A 19,817-nucleotide genomic window follows, 5' to 3' on the forward strand; every position below is an offset into this window, starting at 1 on the left:
AATGGAATCTAAGTCCAATCTGGCCGATAAATGTTAAAATGGCTTGCCCTAAAGACCCGATCTCCGGGGTTCCTCCCCGCCCATGAGTAGCTTCAGTGAGTCCGTCAGCAGAACATCCAGATTTCTCTCTGCAGCTGGAATCCGAGATCTTCTCACCGGAGTCCGGAGCCAGGTATGAACCCCTTCTTTATTCCTCGTGTCTGACCCGGTTTGACCCAGGTGTGGTGTAGCTACTATAACCTGCATCTGGATCAATTTTCAGAGTGTGAAACATCTAAACACTCATTCACCTGCTGGCAAACACTTAACTTATTACGTAACTATAACACATTTATGAGGTGTCACACAAAGTTTTTTTATACATTTTCTCTAATGTCAGACTGTTAATTAAAAAACAGAGTGAGAATTCTGCTTATTTGTTGATTTTTTTCAAATTGAAAGAAAGAAAGTTCAGGGAACTGAAACAAATGATTTTAATCATTAATTATTTGTCTCATTGCTGATTGATGGAGATGAATGAACGAATGAATAGATTTATTTGATTTATTTTTTATTTTAGTGTCCCTACTGATGCTGGAGGAAACATCTCGGAAATCCCATCTTGAGCCACCGTTTTCCAGATCATGAGGTGACCTTAAAGCCACAACAATGGAGGACATGTGGAGTGTGGCTGGAGTCATTTTCAAGCTGTGGATGTTCATGGTGGTGTTCTTCATCATGCTGCCTGCTATGTTTGGCCTCTCTCTGGGAGTGACTGGGGTCTACAACCTGATTCTGGTCAAAATCCTTGAGGTAGAACCTGCAGTTTCTGTTTGATGCTGACAATCTGTTCTCAGGGGAAACTCGTATGTGTGCAGCAGGCTGATGGGTAACTATAGAGGTGATCTGAAAACATCTGTCTCTGTAGTGGGCCACAGTTCGCATCCAGAGAGGACAGCAGGAGCGGCTGAATGCACCCGTCCCTTTGCTCACAGGTAATCCTGCTTTAAAATGAACAATAGAAGCAAACAATAATAATAAAGAATCACAAGTTATTACCAGTAATTGTATTAATATTTGGTGATCATTGCAAGAATGAAAAAGAATTACAGATGTGTAAAAAATGCTTTACAATTAGTGATTGAAAATAATTACTGTCAAAGTGTAAAATGAAAGTAAATATAGAAAACACGAGAAAACAAAACTAAGATGTAGCAAATCCTGCAAGTGTACACAGCCATTAGGATTGCTGGAGTAAAATAATGCCCACTGCGCATGTGTGCAACAGCTAGCGAGCCTCTCCACTGTCATTTAGACTACCTGACTTAAAAAATGACGCCTAATTAATGAGCGCCAGCTTTTAAATATGATGCCAAGCCGTCCCCGTTTCTGTAATATCTAATCCAGAACTTGCATTTTGTGGAAGTAAAATAAAAATCTGATTATTACACAAATCATTCGACAAACGTGTTCAAGTCTGTACTGGAAACACGCAGATTCATTTGGGGTTTGCAACACGGATCCCCGTTTCTGTGACCGCAGCATCTGTTTCTGCAGCAGGTGGATGGAAACGTGCTCATAAAGAAGACAGGGTAACGCCGGTTACACAGACCTGGTTTGAGTTTAAGGAGGCTGATGTTGAGTAGAAAAACATCCTCAGTTAAATGTTGTGGAAGACTAAACGCACGTTAACGCAGATGAGATGAGCTGCGGTTCGTTTAACACATGATGAACACAGGCTTCCAAACTTTCCGAATCGGATTGGGGAAATTTGGCGCATGTAAATGTGGCTAGTGTCATCACTCACTGCTGAAGCAGTGATGATACGTATGGATCCTCAACTGCTGAGAGGACCCGGACATCGTATTACTTGCTCAATTTTCCCCTCCCAGAAATTACCCTGAAGTTCCGACAATGGAAACATGCCTCTGGTGTGAGGGCCATTTTCTTGTCCCAAACCGGACACCTTACTCCCACCTGAGCCTGGTTTAAACACCACAGTCTGCCTGAGTATTGATGCTGACCATGTCCATCCCTTTACGACCACATATACCCATCTTCTGATGGCTAATTCCAGCAGGATAAAGCACCACGTCACAAAGCTCAGATCATCCCTAATTAGTTTCTTGAACATGACAATGAGTTCACTGGATTCAAATGGGGTCCACAGTCACCAGATCTTAACACCTTGTTGAATCAAACCAAGACTTCAAGCTCCTCTGGATGCAAAAGAGGGATTCATCTGCTTTTAGCAAGGTGTACCTAATAAAGTGACCAGTGAGTCTACATACACAAAAATGCTTTTTTTTTTATCTTAGTGCTGGACATTTTCTGTTGAATCTATAAATATAAAGTGAGCACGATTTCAAACAATTTGATGTAATTTATCGTCTCTTCAAAGAGGACAGATTCAAGTCCTGAGACATCCAAAGGTTTTAATCTGGAGTTTGATCTGTAATGACCTGTGTTTTCTGGGTAACGTTTAACACTAGAGAAGGGATTGTGTGGACAGTTAGTTGGTGTTTTACTGGGACTGACCTGAGGCCACCCTCTGCAAGGTGGGTTGTTGTTACACAGAGTCCAACTGCACGAGATTTGTTGTACACAAAGATCATGTGACTCAGCTGAGCAAGGGTCAGGGCCTTCTATTGGTCTGCTGCTGCATCTGATGTCAGGGTGTCATTCAGTGTGAAGAAACACTTTGTGTCCCAGGATGATGATGAAGATATGCAACCATCGACTGAATAATGTTGGCAACACACACACACACGCACGCACACACACACACACACACACACACACACACACACACACACACACACACACACACACACACACACACCAAAGAAGCAGAACAAACAGAAACAGCATGTCACGGATGATTAATGATTAGAGATTCTATCAGCAACAGAACAATTCAGAAACCTGAAAGTTTTTAACAAGCTGAAAAATGTATAAAATGGAAAAAAAAAACATCGTAGAAAACACAACATACAAGAGCACAGTTACGTTCAGCTCAGTTCTTAGGAGAAACAACTAGATGAGACAAAAAAATGAACAAATAAAAACATAAAACCATCTAAAAGAGGTCGGTAACCCAGAGTTATATTCAAAAGTTTAAAAATAAATGTGACCCTACATTTAATAGACAATAGTAAGTAAGTAGTAAGTAAGTAAAGTTTATTTATAGAGCGCCTTTCACAGATATAAATCACAAAGCGCTGTACAACATGAGTAAAATCAGGGCAAATACCTCAAACCAATAAAAACATCATAAAAACAATAGCAGTGACAACAATAGTAACCAAGATCAGGAGTAAAAACAAAGTGAAGGTGTGAACCCGAACAAAGCCATCTTTTAGAATATTTAGCGGGGGAAAGCCTGGATGAAAAGGTGAGTTTTAAGATGTTTTTTGAAGACCTCTACAGTGTTAGAGAGACGGAGATTTGAAGGTAGACTGTTCCAAAGTCTGGGGGCAATGGTCTGAAAGGCCCTGTCCCCTTTGGTTTTCAGTCTGGTTCGAGGAACAGCCAGGAGGTTTTCAGATGTGGATCGGAGGTTCCGAGAGGTGGTGTGTGGGGATAAAAGCTCAGATAGGTAGCTTGGAGCCTGGTTGTTAAGAGCTCTATAGGTCAGGACTAAAACTTTAAACTGTATTCTATATTCTACCGGGAGCCAGTGGAGGGACTGTAAAACTGGAGTGATGTGAGCTTGTCTGCTGGATTTGGTTAGGAGTCTGGCTGCTGCGTTTTGGATGGCTTGAAGGCGTGAGAGGGAGGTTTTGCTGAGACCAGTAAAAAGAGCGTTACAATAGTCTAAGCATGATGACACAAAGGCATGGATGATTTTTTCCAGATCTGCAGTAGAACTCAGTTTACGGACTTTTGAAATGTTTCTCAGTTGAAAGAAACAAGAGCGGGAGATGGTTTTGACGTGTGAGTCTAAACTTAAAGCTGGATCAAAAATAACTCCCAGGTTTCTAATGTTGGCCTTGGCTGATGGACAAAAGGAGGCAATTTCCTGCTCGATTTTTGGTTGAAGTTCCGGGGGTGCAGAGATCAGGGTCTCTGTCTTGTTAGCATTGAGAACAAGAAAGTTGCTGGACAGCCAGTTACTGATCTGGGTCAGGCAGAGTACAAAGGTGGCCAGCCTATCCAACTGGTGTGGCATGAAGGACATATAGAGCTGAATATCATCAGCATAGATGTGGTAGGAGATGTCAGGGAAAGACTGAATGATGCCAGCTAGGGGAAGAATATAGAATGCGAATAGTAGAGGCCCTAGAACTGAACCTTGTGCAACCCCACATGTTAGAGAGGCAGTATCTGAAGAGAAGGTTTCGGACTTCACTGTGAATGTTCTGTTGGTGAGATAGGAAGAGTGCCAGTCTAGAGCAGAACCTGAAATCCCAGCCAGGGCATTTAACCTGTTTAGTAGAACGTTGTGGTCTACAGTGTCAAAAGCTGCACTGAGGTCAAGCAGGACCATGACAGAGCATTTCCCTGCATCAGCAGCCATCAGGAGGTCATTATGCACCCTTACTAGAACAGTCTCAGTTGAGTGCTGCTTCAGAAAGCCAGATTGGAAGGGGTCAGAGAGCTTTGACTTAGAAAACCAGGATCTGAGTTGGGTTTCAACAACCGTCTCAAGTACTTTGCTGATGAAAGGTAGCTTAGAAATGGGCCTAAAGTTACTGGTGGAGCTGGCGTCAAGGTTTGGTTTCTTTAAGAGAGGAGTCACTACTGCATTTTTAAAGTAAGATGGAACACAGCCATGGCTCAGTGAGCTGTTGATTATAGTCAGCTCAGCAGAGATGGACTGATGGAGGCAAGGGACCCGACTAAGACAGAGGGAGGTAAGATGTCTGATGAGCATGATGAGAGTTTCATCTGACTGATTATTGAGGTTAAGTCATTTAGTGTAATTGGGGAGAAGGAGGTGAAAGACTCGGAGCACTGAGGGGCCTCCCCTCCTGAGGGGGGGAGGGCTGGTGGAATGCTGGATCTCAGATTCAACACCTTGTTTTCAAAAAAGTGGAGAAATCTGTTACAGTCATCAGCTGAAGATAGCTGAGCCTGCTGCGGAGGAGAAGACACGATGCTGGAGATGGTATCAAACAACACCTTAGGATTATTCTTATTTTGACATATGAGGTTGCTGAAGAAAGAAGACCTCACATTTTCTACAGCTTTGTTGTATGACTCTAGAAGTTCTTTAAAATATTCGCGATGAACAACCAGACCTGTCCTCTTCCACCGTCGTTCCGCTTTTCTATAGGAGCGCCTAAGATCAAGAATCTGGTTGTTCAGCCAGGGAGAACTAGAAGCACTGGAACTGCGGCTGGTTTTGTAAGGAGCGACCTGATCTAGAATTTGGAGGCAGTGATCATTAAAAGAGTTAGTGAGGAGATCTACGTCATCGGAGGAAGGAGGTACAAAGTCAAAGAGGGAGGAGAAATTTAAAATGGTATAACTGTTGATAATATGTCGTTGCTTAGCAGAGACTGGTAAAAGAGATTCAGAATTTAGGTTGATATGAAAAGAAACTGACTTATGGTCACTGAACACAACATCATTTATCTGCAGTTTATCAACAAGAAGTCCGTAGGAAAAGACTAGATCCAGGGCGTGGCCTGCTCTGTGAGTGGGACCAGACACGTGTTGAGAGAAGTTAAAAGAGTTCATCATGTTTAGAAACTCCCTGGTAGAGCTGTTAGATAGATCCTCAGCGTGGATGTTGAAATCTCCGACAATGATTATCCTGTCTAGTTTAATAGTTGAAGATAGGAGGTCCTGAAAGTCAGACAGGAAGGATGAAGTAGATCCAGGTGGGAGATAGACCAGAATTCCATAAACTGGTAGAGCTCGACCAATTTTAATCATGATCATCTCGAATGAGCTGTAGGAGTTTGAGGATATAATTTGGCACGAAAAGTGTTTTTTAAAGATAACAGCTGTTCCTCCACTGCGGCCTGTGGTCCGTGGAGCAGAGAAGAAAGAGCAGTCTTGAGGACAGAGCTCACGGAGAGGAGTGACGTCATTTTCGCGCTGCCACAACTCAAAAATCCACAAAAAGTTAAATTTTTCAGTGCAGAACAGATCGTTGAGGATGTGAGACTTGTTGGCGATGGAGTGCGCGTTAATTAACGTCATTTTCGCAGAGAAATCTGGCAATGTGTGTACCGCGGGCTCCATAATGGCGGTCGGCTAGCGGGCTAAGCTACGTAGCGACTCCAGGCTACGCCCGCGGGGGTTCTTTACCTTTAGGCAGCGTCCTGCATCAGGGGCACCATTTAGCAGCGAGATCAGCCCAACTCCATTGAGTTTCTGTTGGATCCGCCACAACATAGCGGCGGAGCAGCGATCGGGAAGAGCTTCGCCTCTCAGGATCTTTTGGAGCTGAAAGAAGAAGCCAGCTCTCTTCCCCCGTTTTTTCTTCTTCAATATATGGCTACAAAATGCACGAAAGAGCCTCAGAGAACAATAAAACTAAAATCAGCTACAAAAGGAAAACTGATCAACGTGAGAAAACACTAAAATGTCTGAAACACCCAAACAACGCAGAAGATGCATTTAAAAAGTGATGTGTGTGTGTATATATAGTAGGCCAAAAGTTGACCACACATTACCATTTACATTGGTAGATTCTCACTGAAGGCATCAAAACTATGAATGAACACATGCAGAGTTATGTACTTAACCAAGAGAGGTGAAATAACTGAAAACATGTTTTATATTCTATTTTCTTCAGAAAAGCCACCCTTTGCTCCGATTACTGCTTTGCACACTCTTGGCATTCTCTTGAGCTTCCAGAGGTAGTAGTCCTTCAAGCTGCAGTCTACAGCTTGAGGGGGTTAAACATGAGGTCAGCAGCCTCATCGTCCACTCTTGGAAACACAACACACATTGTTCTGCTGCAGCTCCCCACTTTAAATCTGGTGTACGACTCGGGTTTCTGATCAGATGTGTGATTATTCTATGTAAATATCCCATTTATGATGCTTTTGAAAGCCAGGTTTCTATTTTGGTCTGTCCCATAACGACTACAAAGAGTTATAAATATGTTCTCCATGTCACCCATTGTCCAGTCAGCACCCGGACACCCTGCTGCAGAGAAGAAGCAAAAAAGTCTTACGGGTGTGCGAAAAAATGCTATAAACAAGGAATGCTTTCAGAAATATTTGTAATTATTATTTATTTTAAGTGTCACAGCAGTATTTCTATGCCTAATTTTCTAACAGTACCTAAAAGGATGTGTTCTCAGATTATAAGACGCACAAGAGTCACCTTTTTAAAGTTTAGAAAAACCCTTTCATAGCTGTTCTTTCTTCCATCCGTCCCACATGCTGCATCACCTTTGTGAGCTTTGGTTACCGTTTTCCAGGAATTATAGAGCGAGCAGAGAGCTCAATGGAAGAAGAGATGGGAGAGCTGCGCCGCTCCAGGCCCTTTGCTGCGAAAGAATTTGTGCTGAGCGATGTCATGTACTTCTACAAGAAGGGTGTGGAAAGTATTGTGGATGATCAGGTGACACAACGCTTCTCCTCTGAGGAGCTGGTCTCCTGGAACCTGCTGACCCGCACTAATCAGAACTTCCACTACATCAGCCTCCGCCTCACCATCATCTGGGGCCTCGGAGTATTTGTGCGATACTGCATCCTCTTACCTCTCAGGTCAGTCTGAAACAAGCCAGTGTCTTGCCATCTCTGGCAGAGGTCAAGTAAAAAAACGTTATATACTGTGGTCAGAAATGTACACAACCTCATTGTGGGTGTTAGCATTGTTGATTTAAGCAGTTAAGGATTGCTGTGAACGGTTCTTTTTTTAGGCTAAAATAAACTTTGTACATACAACTTTAAAGGTTTCTAAGAAAAGGAACGGGGTGCACATGTTTATCTCTTCTACTCTTCTGTTGGAACACCCAACAAGGTCCAAATTATTCCTATGGACAAATGGCAGCAGCCAGATCTCTATGTGTAGTCCCAAAGGGAGCAGTATGACATGATTGATTTTTGCCATAGTGCTTGAAATCAATGCACATAGTGGTAATCAATACATTAAATGTTTTTGTCAGAAAATGACTTTTTTTAGTCATTTCTGAAGCATAAAATCCTGGAAAAACCTCATATCATATGCTAGACCTCCAGCTATATGGGCTGCATGGTGGCACAGTGGTTAGCACTGTTTCCTCGCAGCATGAAGGTTGCAGGTTCGAAACTCGGCTGCGGCCTTTCTGCGTGGAGTTGCGTGTTCTCCCCATGCATGCGTGGGTTTCCTCCGGGTACTCCGGTTTCCCCCACAGATCACAACATGCCCTACAGGTTATAAATTGTAAGTCGCTTTGGATAAAAGCATCTGCCAAATAAATAAACATAAACATATAACTCAAATTGCTGCTCTAAGTTCAGATTTCTGGAAGGTTTTAGGCTGTTGCTAAGAACTGCATTTGTTGGCTTTTTTTTCCTACACTCTGTCTCTCAAAGTAGCCTTGAATGTTCTTGTGTGCAGCCGGTCTTTTTTCAGCCCTCTTCCCAAGGCTTCGGACTGAACTGGTCCAACACATCCACTGCAGACTGATTGGCTGGCTCAAATTCACACAGCAGTCTGGATGCAATATCAGAGTCAGAGAGTCTCCAAAAGCAACACTGCTCATTAGACACCGCAGACTTCTCCGCTCTCCTTTTGTCCCACCCATGTGCTCGGAGATGCACTCATGACATCAATGGTGTCTTTGCGGCAATTTTGGAGACCGCCCATATGTTCAGTCACATCCACACTCTTAAAGATGTGTTTAATCAACGCCCAGCCAGGCTGGGCCGGGCTGGGCGTAATGGAGCCGATGCTAGTGTGGAAGCCCTAACTGTAATGACCAGACTGGAGATACCCGTGAAGACAACCGAGACACAGTAAGGGGCTTTAAAGTTTTTGTTATGGAACACAGACGAATGTTACCAGTCTGAAGGAAGGGCTGTAGCAGAGGCTTGGTCGGGAGGAGAGCGGGGGTCAGAGCCAGGGAGATCAGAGTAGTTCCAAAAAGGGGCAGGCAAGAGGCAGAGTCCAGGATCCAGATCCAAGGTCAGAAATCCAGGTAATCAGATGCACGAGATAATCCAGGCAGGGTGTAGGCAAAGGGGTAATCCAAAGGCCCAGAAGAGGGTCGAGATGCGACAGCGGAGGGTCAAGAGTGCTGGAGAATCTACTAGCAAATGCTTTCAATAATCTGGCACTGGCTTGGTGTTGGTCCTGGTGTTATATAGGGAGCATTGCAGGTGGAGCTGATGAAGAGTTAATGTGAGGCAGGCGGTTTGGATGAGGTTGAGGGTGAGTTGGTTGTGGTTGCTGGGGCTTGGCTGGAGCAGGGGCATGACACCAAGGCCTAGTCCATACGTAGTCGTTTTTTTTTTAAATGGATATCCGCCCCTCCAAAAACTTGCATCCACACCACCTCGTTTAAAAAAAACTCTGTCCACACGTACCCGGATAAATACGTTGTTAAGGACATGCCAGGCCTGTAGGTGGCAGTACTTCCCCCGTTCCTAACCTCGTCCTTCATCTGTGGTCTTTTGCAAGGAGCAGTAATTCCGCTTGCAAAAACAAACAAGCAAAAAGCGCTTGGACAATTGATAAAGCGAGCGCAGCTCTGAGGGCATCCATGCTGTCGGCTAGTGTAAACACAGGTCGCACACATGATGTCAGCATTTTTTTGTCGCGGAAAGTGACGTTGCGGACCTTAAAACTCCGGTTTTGTCTGTCCACACGCAGACACCCAAAACGGAGAAAACGCAGATCTTCACTTTGGCCGGAGTTTTTAAAAAGATCCATTTTCGTGTGGATGACAGGCCAAAACGTAGAAAAATATCTACGTTTTGGCAGATCCCCGGCTGCGTGTGGACAGGGCCTAACAGTTTGCACAAACTGTGGCTGTCAACTGGTTTTTTGCCCTACTGTATATACATAACATTCCTTAGGAAAAAAGAAAACACATATAAATACAAAGTAACTAGCAAAGCTTAATATAATTACAATTGTCATCAGTCTTAGCATCAGGTCAAAGAAACACATTTCTAACTTTTGATTAAGGGCAAATGTGCTGGAGCTCTCCTCAACGACCCACAGGATTTTATCTAGAGGTGTCTGTGTGAAGTCCTGTTTAACCTTCGAGCACTAACTGACAGGAGACTTATGTTCATGCAGGATCACTCTGGCCATTATTGGCCTCTCGTGGCTTGTGATAGGAACAACTCTGGTTGGATTCCTGCCTGAGAGCAGGTAGAGTAGCTCAAACACAAGAGTCAACAAAGTTTTGCTTTACTTTTCTCAAGTGTGTGTGTGTGTGTGTGTGTGTGTGTGTGTGTGTGTGTGTGTGTGTGTGTGTGTTAGTGCCAAGAACTGGCTGAGTGAGCTGGTCCACCTAACCTGCTACAGGATCTGTGCCAGAGGACTTTCTGCTACCATTCACTACCACAACAAGTCAGCTATTTTACTTTTTTTATTTGTTTAAAGGTGCTTCCTAATAGTCACATTAAAATAATCTGGAATTGTGTGATTCTTAGAAATATAAAGCCACAAAAATAAAATGCATAAAAACTAAACCTTTATTTGTATGAGGAATAGATGATCCAAAACAAGATATTCCTATTAAACTGAGTCAAAGGCAGCTACAAATCTTTATTGACTCCTGAAGATTTTTCACTTCTCATCCGAAGACTTTGTTTTAAAAAGAAACAACGTGTAAGATTGTTTTATAAAATGAAGTAATCACAAAACAGTCTAATGTCTCAATCATGTTGGAAGTAAGGTTACATTGAAACAGATTTCCTTCTCAGCCGGCTGGTTGGCTGTTTTTCTTCTTACAAAATGGTCAGAGGGACATAGTCATTCTGTACAATCTGTGAGCCTACAGGGTTGTCGAGTCTGCACCGATCTAACGCTGCAGCGCAGAGTTGTCACAAGAACCAAAGCAAGTAAAAGACGACAAATAACTGCCCTCCCTCTAAGTGTAATAAGTGCTCCCTACCGTAAAACACCCAAGAGTGTTAACACCAGATATGAAAGCGCATTTATCTACTTATTAACCTACTCTGTATGACTTGTCTTTACTTATCATCTAGAGTCTTCTGGTGCTGATCCGTAACTGGCAACATGAAACTCATGAAACAGGATTGAGAAAGTCACGTTTTGTTTATTAAAACTGACTGCATTACCTACATTTAAACACAGGATGTGATTCTTACTTCCTGTTTACATATTGCACCTTTAAATTAACTCAAACTAAAATTAATTCTTAGAATTATTTTCAGTTGAAAAGTCTTCTTGTGAGAAGCATAAGGCTTCAGAAATCTAAGAAAAAGTCCACTTGCCTCTAGTTCTTTCAGTTAGTTGAACCTATTTTGGGGAATAAAACTCAAATAGTTAACCAGTTTATATGAGAACCAAATTAAAATGTGATCTTTCGACTCTTTCTTTCTAGTAGCTTGTCACAAAGAACAGGAATTTACTTTTCTTATGTTGTCTTTTTAAAAAAGTTCTCAAACAACAGCTTGAAATGGTTTTCAGTACCAACAAGCTGATTTCTGGACCTGTTAGCTGAAACGTAGTACATGAAATGCTCTTTGGAAGCAAAATGCAAAGAAATGTGGGATGCTCTAACTTTTTCTTCAGACAGTTTGACATTCTACATCTTAAGTGTTTGCAGATATCAGATTTTTAGTAAATATTAATTCCTGTATTAGTTATTAAGTAACTGGTCAGGAACTGACATTTGCCTCTCGCCACACATCTTTTCATCTTTTAGGGAAAACAGACCTCAGAAAGGAGGAATATGTGTTGCAAATCACACCACACCGATAGATGTGGTGATTCTAGCCAACGACGGCTGCTATGCGATGGTGAGCATCTTTACCAGCGTTGATAAATGTGTTTGAGACACCAAATGTTCTGATATAACATCAACTTCAGGTTGGGCAGATTCATGAAGGACTGTTGGGGGTCATTCAGAGGTCCATAGTGAGGTCTTGTCCCCATGTTTGGTTTGAGAGGTCAGAGATGAAAGACCGACATGCTGTGACCAGCAGGTGAGGCTTAAATTCAACAAAACAACACAGAACATAATCCTGAAACTACAACTGACTGACTTACTCTAGGGTGATTTTCATTAAATCTGGTTTTATGTGGTCACAAAAGTTCAATGTGACAAATAACACTTGATGTAATGTCAGATTTTTGGACTGTGGAAGGAAGCCAGAGCTCCTGGAGAGATGTATGCACAGGGAGAACATGCAAACTCCATGCAGAAAGACCCCAGGTTGGGACTGAACTGGGAACTCTCTTGCTGCAGGACAACTGTGCCTTCAATTGTGCCACTGTGCATCCCAAAATAAAAAATGGAAATAATGACAGTGGTGTTGGTTTAGCATCCAGAAAGCAGCAGAGAAGATCTGGACTAGCAGAAGCTAACCGTTAGCATTAGAAACTCCACTACCATATGTGTTTGTTTTTGAATTGGATATAAAAAACAGAAAGAAAAGGCAGCTTTATTTATATAGCACATTTCATACACAGAGGCAATTCAGTGTGAAAAAGAAAGGTCTTGTTTGTCATATTTTCTCTGAGTCTCGGATAAAATAAAATATAAATACAAAATAGAAAAACAAGCTGCAAGACCAACTCTGACTAATATTTCATGGGCCGGTTTTATGTAGACGAGTGTCGTGCACATCCTCAACATAATGGGCATCTCCCAGGTTGGGTCGTGGACAGACTATATTTTCACTTACAGTGCTCAGCATACATGAGAACACTTCACAGGCGTTCGACCACAGGTGAGTCTAATGATTCATCTAAGAGGTGTCCAGCAGACAGGTGACTATAAAAGGGTGTAGGGGGTAAATATTGTTGCTTTGAAGCTTGATATATTACTTTTACTTATGACCAATAAGATTTGATATTCTATATCTGATATCTATAGCTATAAAAAGGCATTACTTAACGAAAAGCCCTTCCCATTTCATGCTGTCAGCAATGGCTCCATGTGGAAGAGAAATGTCACAAAATCTGAGAAAGGAAGTAATTTCTTTGCAGAAAAAGGTGAGGGCTACAAGAAGATCAGCAAAGGTTTACATATCAGTCAAAATACTGTAGCAAAAGTGATCCAATAATTTAAGAAAGATGGAAGTGCAACCATCTTACAGAGACGTTCAGGCCGTCCATGGAAGTTAACATCTGAACAGGAGCATCTTCTAATGAGAAGAAAATCACCCTGCAAGTTCACTGTAGTTAGCTAAAGTAGTAGAAAGACAAGCTGAAGTGACCGTTTGTCTTGACATCATACGGTGCACTCTTCAGAGGAATGGCATGCATGGGCATCGTCCACAAAGGAAGCCTCTCCTAAAACCCATGTTCAAAAAAGCTACCTAGGATTTACTAGGGTCCATGCTGACAGAGATGAAGACTACTGGGACTCTGGAGGGATGAGACAAAGATCACTGTTTTTGGAACTACTGGTTTAAAAACTGTATGGCGTTGTAAAGGTGAGGACTTCAAAGTGAAATTCATGGTGCCTACAGTGAAACATGGTGGTGGCGGAGTCCTTATGTGGGCTGCATGAATGCTGCTGGTGTTTGGGAGCTGCATTTCATTGAGGGCATCATGAACTCAACAATGTTCTGCTCTATACTGAAGGAGAAGAAGCTGCCATTACTCCGTACACTTGGTCGTTGTGCACTTTTCCAATAAGACAATGATCCAAACGCACATCTAAAGCTACTGATGCATTCCTAAAGAACAGGGTGAAGCTGATTGAATGACCAGTATGTCTCCTGATCTGAACCCAATCAAACACCTGTGGGGAATTCTGAAGCAGCAGGTTGTGCATCCCTCTCCATCAAGCATCCAGGCTCTAAAAGAAGTTATTCTTGAAGAATGGAAAAAGGAAGATGTTGCAATATGTCGCCAACTTGTTCATTCCAAGCCTAGAAGACTTGGTGCTGTCCTTGAAAATAAAGGTGGTCATACAACACACTAGATGTAGTTTTTGCTGCGGGTGTATTCATTTTTGCTTCGACCAATTTCAGTAAAACAGAAGATTTTGTGATCTAAGTTGTTATTAACCTTAATTTTATGTTATGGAGTTAAACTAGTTTTCAGTAAAACTCGGCTTTGTGAAAGTTCTGGGAAATGTCCATTCGTTCATTGAGCTTCTGATTAAATGTGTACTTTTTAAAGGGGGTGTACTCATTTATGCTGAGCACTAAAATGTTAAAATGTAAATTCAGCCTGTTTTTCCATTTTGCATTTTTGATTTGAGGCTAAAATTGAAAATATAAAAAGAGATTTTTTTTATTTTTTTGTATCCAATTCAAAAGCTGACCACAAATATTTACATCACATGTTCTCTTGCACACTGATGGTTTGTGAGCACAAGTCCAGAGAAACACTAGACTTTCTGCCTGAACTCATTTCAGACTATTGAAGTAAACAGAAGCAGTTGAAGGTCTGAGTAAAACTTACCTGAAAGGCCCTGATCACACTGATAGATCATGCTTACATGAAACTAACTCAAGACAAGCTGCTGTTTTATTTCTAATACAGTCATGATGACCCATGCTTCTCTCTCTGCAGGCTAAGAGATCACATCAAAGCAAAGACCAAACTTCCCATTCTCATATTTCCTGAAGGTTGATGTCTTTTTTCCTCATTAAATGAAGTTTATTGATTTTAATGGTTGAATAACTTGTGTTTGTTTCCAACAGGAACCTGCGTCAACAACACTTCAGTCATGATGTTCAAGAAGGGAAGCTTTGAAATCGGAGGGACAATTTATCCAGTAGCTATTAAGGTATCAGAGCAGCATTGATGTCTTTAGCGCTCACCGCCAGTGAAGCCAGTCTTTACGTCAACATAGACTAAGATCAAGAAAGAAGCTCCTGCTCTAAAAGAAGAAGCTCAATTTTCAATTTGATGATGTGCACATGGACCAGAGTAGTGTCTTCTGGAGAAAAGGTTCATGGTCAGACGAGACAAAAATCAGGATATTGATTCTTATGATAAGAAGTTTATGTGAGACTTTTAGACCTAATATTACTGTAACAACTGTGTTAGCGCCATGCGTGATGCTGTCACGGTGTGGAGGGAAGGTGAGGGAGGAAGAGCGGATCCTTCAGGCAGGTAAATCAAACCAGGCCAGACAGCAGCAATTTGGTTCCTCTTTAATGGTCAGGAGTGCAGACACGACAGGGTAGACAGATGTGAACATTAACTGACATGTAACGAGTCCGAACCGACAAAACCACAAGCAACAAACAAGGCTTATATACACACTGGGATGGGTAATCAGGTAACAAGAGGCAGGCGGACACAAGGAAAAACTCAAGGCACAGGGGAGCAATAATGTGACAGTTGCTGGTGCAGAAAGCAGATGGAATAATGAGCAAAATCACTCCAAATTCACCTGAAATGATCAGCTATGGTTGAAACGTGGACCCAGTTGGGTGTTCCAACTGGACACTGGTCCTGACTTCCCAAAGCTCTGAGCTTAATCATGATGGAACCTTGTGGAACGGTCTGGTTTAAACTAAAAACCCAGGCGATTCAAATTAATGTTACCAATTTAGTCAGGCCTAATTCTCATTTTTAAAAACATCTAATTCATATGTTGTATTCCACTGTGCTGTTGCCTTTCCATCAACACAAACTTTGAAACAATGCTGTTGTTTGCTTTGGGAGAACCAGACACGGTTTCGTGTTGCTGACCTTCAGTTTTGTCTGTGTGTTTCAGTACGACCCTCGATTTGGTGATGCTTTCTGGAACAGCAGCAAGTACAACATGGTCAGCTACCTTCTGCGCACAATGACCAGCTGGGCCATAGTGGTCAACGTGTGGTATCTTCCTCCCATGAGCATACAGGTATGTTTAACCTGAGGTCCAGTCCAGCCTGCAGAAGCATTTCTCCATCCAGTCACCCCAAGGCAGCTGTGGCTACAGTGTAGTTCATCACCATCAACGTGTGTGAATGACTGCTTCTGTTGTGAAGCACTTGGGGGGGTTGTAGAACCCCAGAAGGTGCCATACAAGTACAGACCATTTACCATTTTAAAGGCTTTGCGTCATCATCTCAACACAAACAGCTTCTACAGGAGGGTTAAAAGGGTGGACTCTTCTTTTTTAGGTTTTATTTTGTGCTTATTTTTATACTAAATCAATCTTTGCTTTTTCTGCAAAGTAAACATGATGAATCTTGAGTTAGGTTAGCGCTGCTCCTCCCCAGCAGTCGGAGCTGAACCAAACAACATTTTGGGTCAGCAACATTCCCGCCTTTATCATCTGATACATCTGATTTAGCTGCAGGTTGAAAAAAGAGAAACCAGGACGTGACAGGCTCTGAGACTGACCACAGTCAGAACAGACAGCTGATGAGTCACGCAGCAACAGAACAGTTTAATGCAACAATCTAACTGAAACCACCTCAGAACTCATGATTATAAGTCTCGTGGGTTTGGGCAGGAAGGAATAATTTGTTGCTGATGAGTTCCTCTGGGTGGAATAAAGAATATTTGTGCTTATGTGTGTTATTTTGACACAATAAACAGTGTGTGTGTGTGTGTGTGTGTGTGTGTGTGTGTGTGTGTGTGTGTGTGTGTGTGTGTGTGTGTGTGTCTGTGTGTGTGTGTGTGTGTGTGTGTGTGTGTGTGTGTGTGTGTGTGTGTGTGTGTGTGTGTGTGTGTGTGTGTGTGTGTGTGTGTGTGTGTGTGTGTGTGTGTGTGTTATGAGCAGGATGGTGAAGATGCAGCACATTTTGCTAGCAGGGTCAAAGCTGCCATTGCCCATCGGGGGGGCCTGCTGGACCTTGAATGGTGAGAACAAATCTACCTCTGAATACATCTTAAAAAAAAGTATTTAGAATAATTAACTCAGATTATGATAAACTATCAAATGTTTGGTAAAACATTCCTCTTAAACATTTGGATCAGTAAGAATAACATAAATTTTATTACATTAATATGAAAATATACGTAGACATGTAGGGTAATAAATAATAGTTAATGTAATAAAGGTAAAACTTTTACTCAACAATCTCTTCTGTTCATGTTTAAGTACGATGACAACTTTATTGCAAGTGATTAAAGTGGTTAAGGGTTCTGTCAGCATGAGCCCCATGAGATGTCTAAGCTGCAGCTGTTACACACCTGCTTAGACTCTATCAAAACCTGGATGGCTGGGAGCTTTCTTCAGCTGAATGAAGATAAGACTGAGATCCTCATCTGTGCCCCAGACAAGCTGGTTCCCAAAGTCAGAGACTCTCTTGGTCAGCTTGCTTCCCACACCAAACCCTCTGTCAGGAATCTTGGCGTGACCTTTGACCCAGCTCTCACCCTGGATTCTCATGTCAGTTCTCTTGTTTGCTCTTCCTTCTTCCATCTCAGGAACATTGCTAAGCTGAGTCCCATTCTGTCTCGCTCTGAACTTAAGATTGACATCCACACCTTCATCTCCTCATGCTTAGACTACTGTAACTCTCTTTTCACGTGTCTGAGCAGAACCTCCCTGAACCGTCTACAGGTGCTTCAGAATGCCTGTGCTCGGCTTCTGACCAAGTCCTCCAAACACACCCACATCACCCCGCTTCTCCTCCAGCTTCACTGGCTGCCAGTCAACTTCAGGGTTCATTTCAAGATCCTGGTTCTGGTCTATAGGGCTTTACATGGACAAGCACCATCATACATTGATGATCTTCTTAGTCCCTACACCCCCAGCAGGTCCCTGAGGTCCAGTGACCAAAGCCTACTGGTTGTGCAGCGCACCAGGCTAAATGGTAGATGGTCTGTTTTGTATAGTGCCTTTTTAGGGTTCTACAACCCCTTAAGGTGCCTTACAACACAATCAATCATTCACCCATTCACATGCTGGTGGGGATGAGCTACGATGTAGCCACAGCTGCCAAGAGTTGAGGCCTGCTAAACACTGGCACCACCAGTCCCTCCGACCACCAGCAGGCAAGGCGGGTTAAGTATCTTGCACAAGGAACAGCAGCATTCTCTGGTCGGAGCTGGGATCGAACCTGCAACCTTCCAGTTACTGGACAACCCGCTCTACCCCCAGACTTACTGCTGTCACCAGGCTAAAGACCAAAGGTGACCGATCATTTGCTGCTGTGGCCCCCAGAATCTGGAACTCTCTCCCCCTGAGAGCTGAAGACTCACCTGTTCAGGCTGGCTTTGGTGTGACCTTCAATAAACAACAACAAAATCAACACATGTTGACTACACACAAGGACTACATGTAGATAAATCGTTTTTTTTTTTTTGTTCTGGACAAGAACATTACCAAAAAGTTTGGTGGAGGAACTGAACAGGGTGAGCAAATGGACAGATACAGGAAGCAGCAAGAGAAGTGAAACAAAACATTACTTGTGTGGGGAAATCTTTACAAATGAAACAGGAAATAATCCAATGCAAAAATAAATAAATAAATAAAAACAAGTCAGAAACAGGCAAACATGTGGGGGAGGGGGACTCGGTGCTGCACACAGACAGCTGGTGTGATCAGCTCTGGAAACTGTTCATCACAATTTGCAGATCACGTTTATTTTTTTCACGGAGATCGGCCACAGATTCCTCTTCTGGTCGGCATTCTAGGAATTGAAACTAGGAGTTCAAATAAAAGACTTTGAACGATTCTGGGAAAAACTAACAGTTGGTCCCAGTTCCAATCAATGCCCAACCCTAGTCGGAAATGACAATTTTTGCTCTTTTATTCTTCTTGCAGGGACGGAGGACTGAAGAGAGGAAAAGTGAAGGATTCATTTAAAGAGGTGCAGCAGAAGATGTACAGCAGCATCATTGTGCAACAGAACAGCTTCAGCCTTCCAGAGACGAGCTAAACTACAGGAAACTGATGAGCCTGGACCACCTGAGCAGGCTCTCCGTTCAGCCTCGGGTTCTGGTCCATAGCTGGTGATCTGGAGCTGCAGGAATGTATTGCTGCCAGCAGGAGGCAGTATGAGACAAGACAACTATGTCATGCTTCTTCCTCGTCATCGATATGCTCTCCTTCAGGCCCAATGTGTCCAGAGGTCGTAGAGCGTTACATGACACGTCATGTCTCTATTAAGGTCAAGTTCACCACAGTAACCATGTTCAGTGTGTGTGAGGAGGTCGGATTTCTGATTCTTGAATTAAATCACAACCTCTCACAAATTATACAGAAAGAAAATGTGAAACATTCAGCATGTTTGTTCACTCAGTATCCACTTTCACATCTGCACGATATTTTAATTGTTTTAGTTTTTATTAAAATGTTTTTATTTGTGGTTTTCTTGATTTATATGATGTAAATCCTGCACTGATTTAATTCAGCGCATACTCCAGTTATGTACTGAAGACAGACGCTTCAACCATACAGCTTACAAGTTCAGTGTCAGGTTTCAACACCGAGGCCGACGGGAAAAGCAGGAATCTGGAGAAGCGACAACACTAAAGAAACTAACTGAAACTTTAAACTTCTACCTGGTGCAACGTGCAAAAGGCCAGCCCAAAAGAATTACCGTTCATCTGAAAGAAGAAATAATTTCCAGCAGTTTAAGTCAGATTTAAGAAGTAATCCACAATAATAACACAACTTATATTGTCTGAATCATTTATCAGAATAACTGCAGGCGGAGATTTAAAAGTTAATTTCTGCCACAAAGAATCAAAATGTGAGGACGACAAAGAGAAGGAGGTTCACATCAGAGCATGCCTCGATGGCATTTGTTTAACTTGTTGTTTCAGATGTTTAGACGTCTTCTTAGCGAGCAACGAAAATGACTGAGCTCCTAAACATTGTTGTCCTTTTCTGGCGG

The 19,817-nt window shown here is 42.5% G+C and overlaps 1 protein-coding gene across 1 annotated transcript; it reads left to right on the forward strand.

Annotated features, from left to right (window-relative positions):
- Window positions 1-58: 58 nt before the first annotated feature.
- gpat3 (glycerol-3-phosphate acyltransferase 3) lies at window positions 59-19,286 on the forward strand. The gene is made up of 13 exons (XM_054744066.2): window positions 59-172; window positions 560-792; window positions 908-974; window positions 7,364-7,652; window positions 10,174-10,248; window positions 10,360-10,449; window positions 11,774-11,867; window positions 11,938-12,053; window positions 14,599-14,654; window positions 14,730-14,815; window positions 15,755-15,883; window positions 16,751-16,830; window positions 18,743-19,286. Exons 2-13 carry the CDS (start codon window positions 649-651, stop codon window positions 18,855-18,857), a joined length of 1,341 nt encoding a protein of 446 aa, XP_054600041.1. The 5' UTR covers window positions 59-172; window positions 560-648; the 3' UTR covers window positions 18,858-19,286.
- Window positions 19,287-19,817: the final 531 nt, after the last annotated feature.

Source organism: Nothobranchius furzeri, chromosome 6, assembly GCF_043380555.1.
Source record: "Nothobranchius furzeri strain GRZ-AD chromosome 6, NfurGRZ-RIMD1, whole genome shotgun sequence".
In the NCBI taxonomy this organism is placed as follows: domain Eukaryota; kingdom Metazoa; phylum Chordata; class Actinopteri; order Cyprinodontiformes; family Nothobranchiidae; genus Nothobranchius; species Nothobranchius furzeri.